At 40.9% G+C, this 4,323-nt stretch overlaps 1 protein-coding gene across 1 annotated transcript in view; it reads left to right on the top strand.

Moving 5' to 3' along the window:
• Positions 1-2,351, top strand: part of TMEM132D (transmembrane protein 132D) — a 90,721-nt gene extending 88,370 nt beyond the window's left edge. Inside the window, exon 6 of the mRNA XM_009070153.1 lies at positions 1,191-2,351. Within this exon, the coding sequence (XP_009068401.1) occupies positions 1,191-2,351 (1,161 nt within the window). The remainder of the gene's footprint in view (positions 1-1,190) is intronic.
• Positions 2,352-4,323: the final 1,972 nt, after the last annotated feature.

Raw genomic sequence — 4,323 nt, 5'->3', positions numbered from 1 at the left:
CTACATATGTTGAGTTAGAATGTAAATACTGTCTGGAAAAAAAATTCTTATTTAAAGAAACAGGACTTTTAGAATCATGGATTCTGTGAGTTAACTGGTTGGGTGGGTGTTTGTCTGTGTCAGGCTCTGTCTCAGAGCAAGGTGATCCTAACTTGCACCAGACAAGAGCTCACCTCATTTCAGACACTAAAGAATCAACTCATGGAGCCAGAAGTCTGTCTGGTGTGGATTCTCCGATGTCTAATAAGGGGCAAATATCCCAACCAAAACAGAGCAAGTCAGGCCATCAGAAGCAGGAAAGAGATTCCAGGAGAGCAATCTGAATTTTGTCTGTAAACAATAAATGTGTGAATGCATAGATTTTTTTTTCAGGCAGCACAACAATTTTCAGTAGCCATTTGAGAGTCCTCAGAGATTTTTTTTCAGAAATGGCTGAGCACATGTTTTCTGAAATTTGTGAATACTTTAAAACATTTCAAGATAGAAAGCACAAGTCAAGGTTCCCCATGGCACATGTGCTGGTACAGAATTAGTACTCATTTATATACAGTAAGCCTCCATGCACTCTGAAGTACACAGTCTGCATTGCTGTGACACAAGATTAAACTTCATTATTGTCCTGCTTTTAATTGCTAACAAGCATGAAAATTACCCTGGCCATTTCCTAAAGAATCAACTGGTTGCTTTCCTCTGCTTATACAATCCACTAATTTAATTTGAGAGACAAAAATCAAGGAGGGAAGGTATAGAGCAATATATGCATCTGTTTGCTGTATTAGGTATCTTTTAACATGTGTCTTGTATAATAAGAGGAGACTTTGTATTTTAAGCAGTTTAGAAATAATGCAATTTTTTTTTCATTTAAATATACAACAGTAAGTGATCTCAGTCACTGGTAATGCTTTCTGACATGCAATTTATTATGGTGCTGAAGTAGATTCTGCAGAGCCCAGGGGATACAGCTCCTTTAAGCACCTTTGTGGAAACAAATCTTATTATCAATGAGTGTTTTAGACTAGTATTTCTCTTCACATCTTGGCAAGACATTAATTTTATTGCTCTCCTATTTATTTCTTTTCTGGTTACGAATGGTATATGGATCTTGTGAGGAGGAGGGAATAGACCAGGACAGACCATATTTCCCTCTGTGTTTATTCTGAGTGTGAGTCTATTTGTTTTATGTGTTATAGGAAGCAGCCATCAGCTGCTGGATCCAATTCAGTGATGGATCTGTCATGCCCCTGGATATTTATGACTCCAAAGACTTCTCCTTGTCAGCTACATCTCTGGATGAGAAGGTGGTCTCCATTCAGCATGACCCCAAATTCAAGTGGCCTGTGATTGCTGCTGAGACAGAGGGTCAGGGGACCCTGGTGAAGGTAGAGATGGTGATCAGTGAATCTTGCCAGAAATCCAAAAGGAAGAGCATCCTAGCTGTTGGAAGTGGAAGCATTAAAGTCAAGTTTGGGCAGAGTGACTCCAACCCTAACATCAGTGACAGCAAACACAGGGGTGTCCACCTAGACAACCATGCCAGTGACCGGCGTCTGAAAAACACTCTGCAGGAAAGAGATGGGCAGTACTACAGCTCCTCCATGGGACACGAGCAGGGCAGAGGAACCACCACTCAAAGGTCTATTCTGAGTAAAAAGGAAGACAGAGAAAGCCTCCTGGATGATGACAGCCAGAACATGCCAATAGACTTCACGAGCTTCCCCGCACAGGTGGATCTGCCAAGAAACAACGGAGACTTGGAAGAGAATGACCTGGTACAGTCACCTAGGGGACTCAGCGATCTGGAGATAGGAATGTATGCTCTCCTAGGAGTCTTCTGCCTGGCAATCCTGGTCTTCCTTATCAATTGTGTCACTTTTGCTTTGAAGTACAGAAATAAACAAGTTCCTTTTGAAGAGCAAGAAGGCATGAGCCACTCTCATGACTGGGTTGGGCTGAGCAACAGGACAGAACTTCTGGAGAATCACATAAATTTCTCATCCCAACAAGATGAACATATCACAGCCATTGACAGAGGAGTGGACTATGAAGAGAGCAAATATCTCCTCAACACAAATGCCACCAAAAATATTAATGGACAATCTTTCAGGTCTACTGAGTCCACATTCACTGAAGGGAAAGAACAGAAAGGTGAACCAACTACTTCTCCTACCTCTAAGAGGAAACGGGTTAAATTCACCACCTTTACCACCATCTCCTCTGATGATGGGTGTCCAACTGTCAATTCAATCTTGATGAGTAATGAGGATGACATTAAATGGGTCTGCCAGGATATGGACCTGGGGGAATGCAAAGAACTTAAAAACTATATGGAGAGATTACACGAAAATGCATAACGAGACACAAAAGACTATTTTGTTTGGTTTGTTTGTTTATTTGTTTTTCACTCACCTTCTGCCTTTAATTTTGGGTAGTGGGGCAAAATGTTGTATTGCTAACAAAAATCAGCTGGTGGATAATAACTCAATGGAGCCCCAAGAAGCCACCCAAAAGCAGCTGGGAGAGCAGAGATCCTGGACAGCTCTTAAAATTCAAGATTTCTCTGTGCTCAGAGATGGGAGTGAGAGATGTGTGTGGTTTTTTTGATACATGGTAACATGAAAAAAAAACTTAGCAAATAATATGGTCTCATTCTCTGAGCTTTCCCAGGAAATCAATAAATATAACAAACTCCAGTGCAGTTTGGATATTACAAAGTTCACACAGCTCTACTGTTCAATATTGCAAGCTTTGGTTAAAAGCAAAAAAATTGGTCTCAGAATAAATAGATCCACGCAAAGAGCATGTTGTTCACGCCACGTGCAGAGAATATCCATCCAAGAACATTAATTTAAACCTGACAAAACCCAACAGTGTGAGCAAAGCAGCTCCCAGAGCTGAAAAGTCATGAGTTTCCAAAGAATCTGGAGGGGGAAAAGGAGTAACTGGGCTGTTTACAAACCAGCATGTTTGCCTCCCAAGCACTGAGAATGGATACACATATACAGTTCCAACTGAAACTCTCTTTTTAAGTAGATGCCAAGGTAATAAACTTTGCCAGCCAATTTTCAGTATTTCTTAATTTGTAAAATAGGAGAAGATATAGTCTATACTCAGAATATCACTCATATTAAGGAAGGTCTGTTTTGAAAGTTTGAGAGAACGAGCTATTTTTAAAAGCCCACTTTCTTTGATTGTCCTGGTTCAAATTTGTATTCCTAGCCATTTCCCTGGAGTTCTCCCCATCTGATATCCTGAGGGCACTTACTAGCATCAGTCACCTTTGGAAGTGTGTGGTTCCCTTCTTCTCTTCCATGCACACTCACTCCTCCACCATGTGCTCTTGCCAAGCACAGATCCTGTTAGTACCATGCTGGTACTTGCTTTACATGCTGTCATTTACCAAAGCTGGCCACAATCTCTGGGCAGGTGTAACTTGTGCTGAGCTGGGGCACTAACAGCAACTGCCTCTTTGTCCATCCTCTCCTCTGGGGGAGGTCAGATTGTTCAGTTCCTTCTGCTCATGCCTCCTTAGGTCCCTGCTCAGCACGTTTAGAGGGCACTCAGAGGTCACAGAGAAGTGCTGCACATTCAACTTTGAAACCTGAGCAGCTCAACTCAGTAGATAACATTTGTTTCTCCCAGAGGTGATGATTATCTTTTGTTTTCTTCTGATAAGGATGTACATACGGTAGGATTTCAGTGATTACCCTTCCAATCCCACCTGCCCTCCAGCCCCAAAAACCATGACATTTTTTGTGAGGTCCAAAAGCAGTCTCCAATGGCCAGTGGCAAAGTGCCAAAGCACTAACTAAAATCCAGCTTATATTTCAAATTTTCCTTTATTTTCCAGAGTAAGCCCTTGCCCTCTTTTAATTATTAAGTCTCTTCCCATCATTGAATCTAGGTTATTCAGTTAATACACACCCACCCTCCCACAAACACTTAGACTGAATCCCTCTATATTTAGAATGTACTGTAGATTGTAAGAATGTAATATATATATTTATAAACATGCCAACTCTGAATAAAATTTGCATTTTAGTGGCTTCATCTTTTTTCCTACTCTGAACGCCTCTTTCCTTTCCCTGTCAGAACATTTACCCTAAAAGACACTGGCAGCAATATAGACACATGTCCTTTGATGAAGGCCCAACCTAGTCACCAAGTTTTACATTGTGCAGTGTTGGAGGAGAACATTGCAACATCAACAACATGTTATGCTACAAATGTATATGCACCAAGTCACCCTTCCAAGATTTGAAAATATTTGCAAATAAATCCACATACATATTTCTAGCCTAAAAATCCCAATATGTGAGTTTTTGG

Source organism: Acanthisitta chloris, unplaced genomic scaffold (assembly GCF_000695815.1).
Source record: "Acanthisitta chloris isolate BGI_N310 unplaced genomic scaffold, ASM69581v1 scaffold15372, whole genome shotgun sequence".
Classification (NCBI taxonomy): Eukaryota; Metazoa; Chordata; class Aves; order Passeriformes; family Acanthisittidae; genus Acanthisitta; species Acanthisitta chloris.
This window is presented reverse-complemented; position numbering and strand designations above follow the sequence as displayed.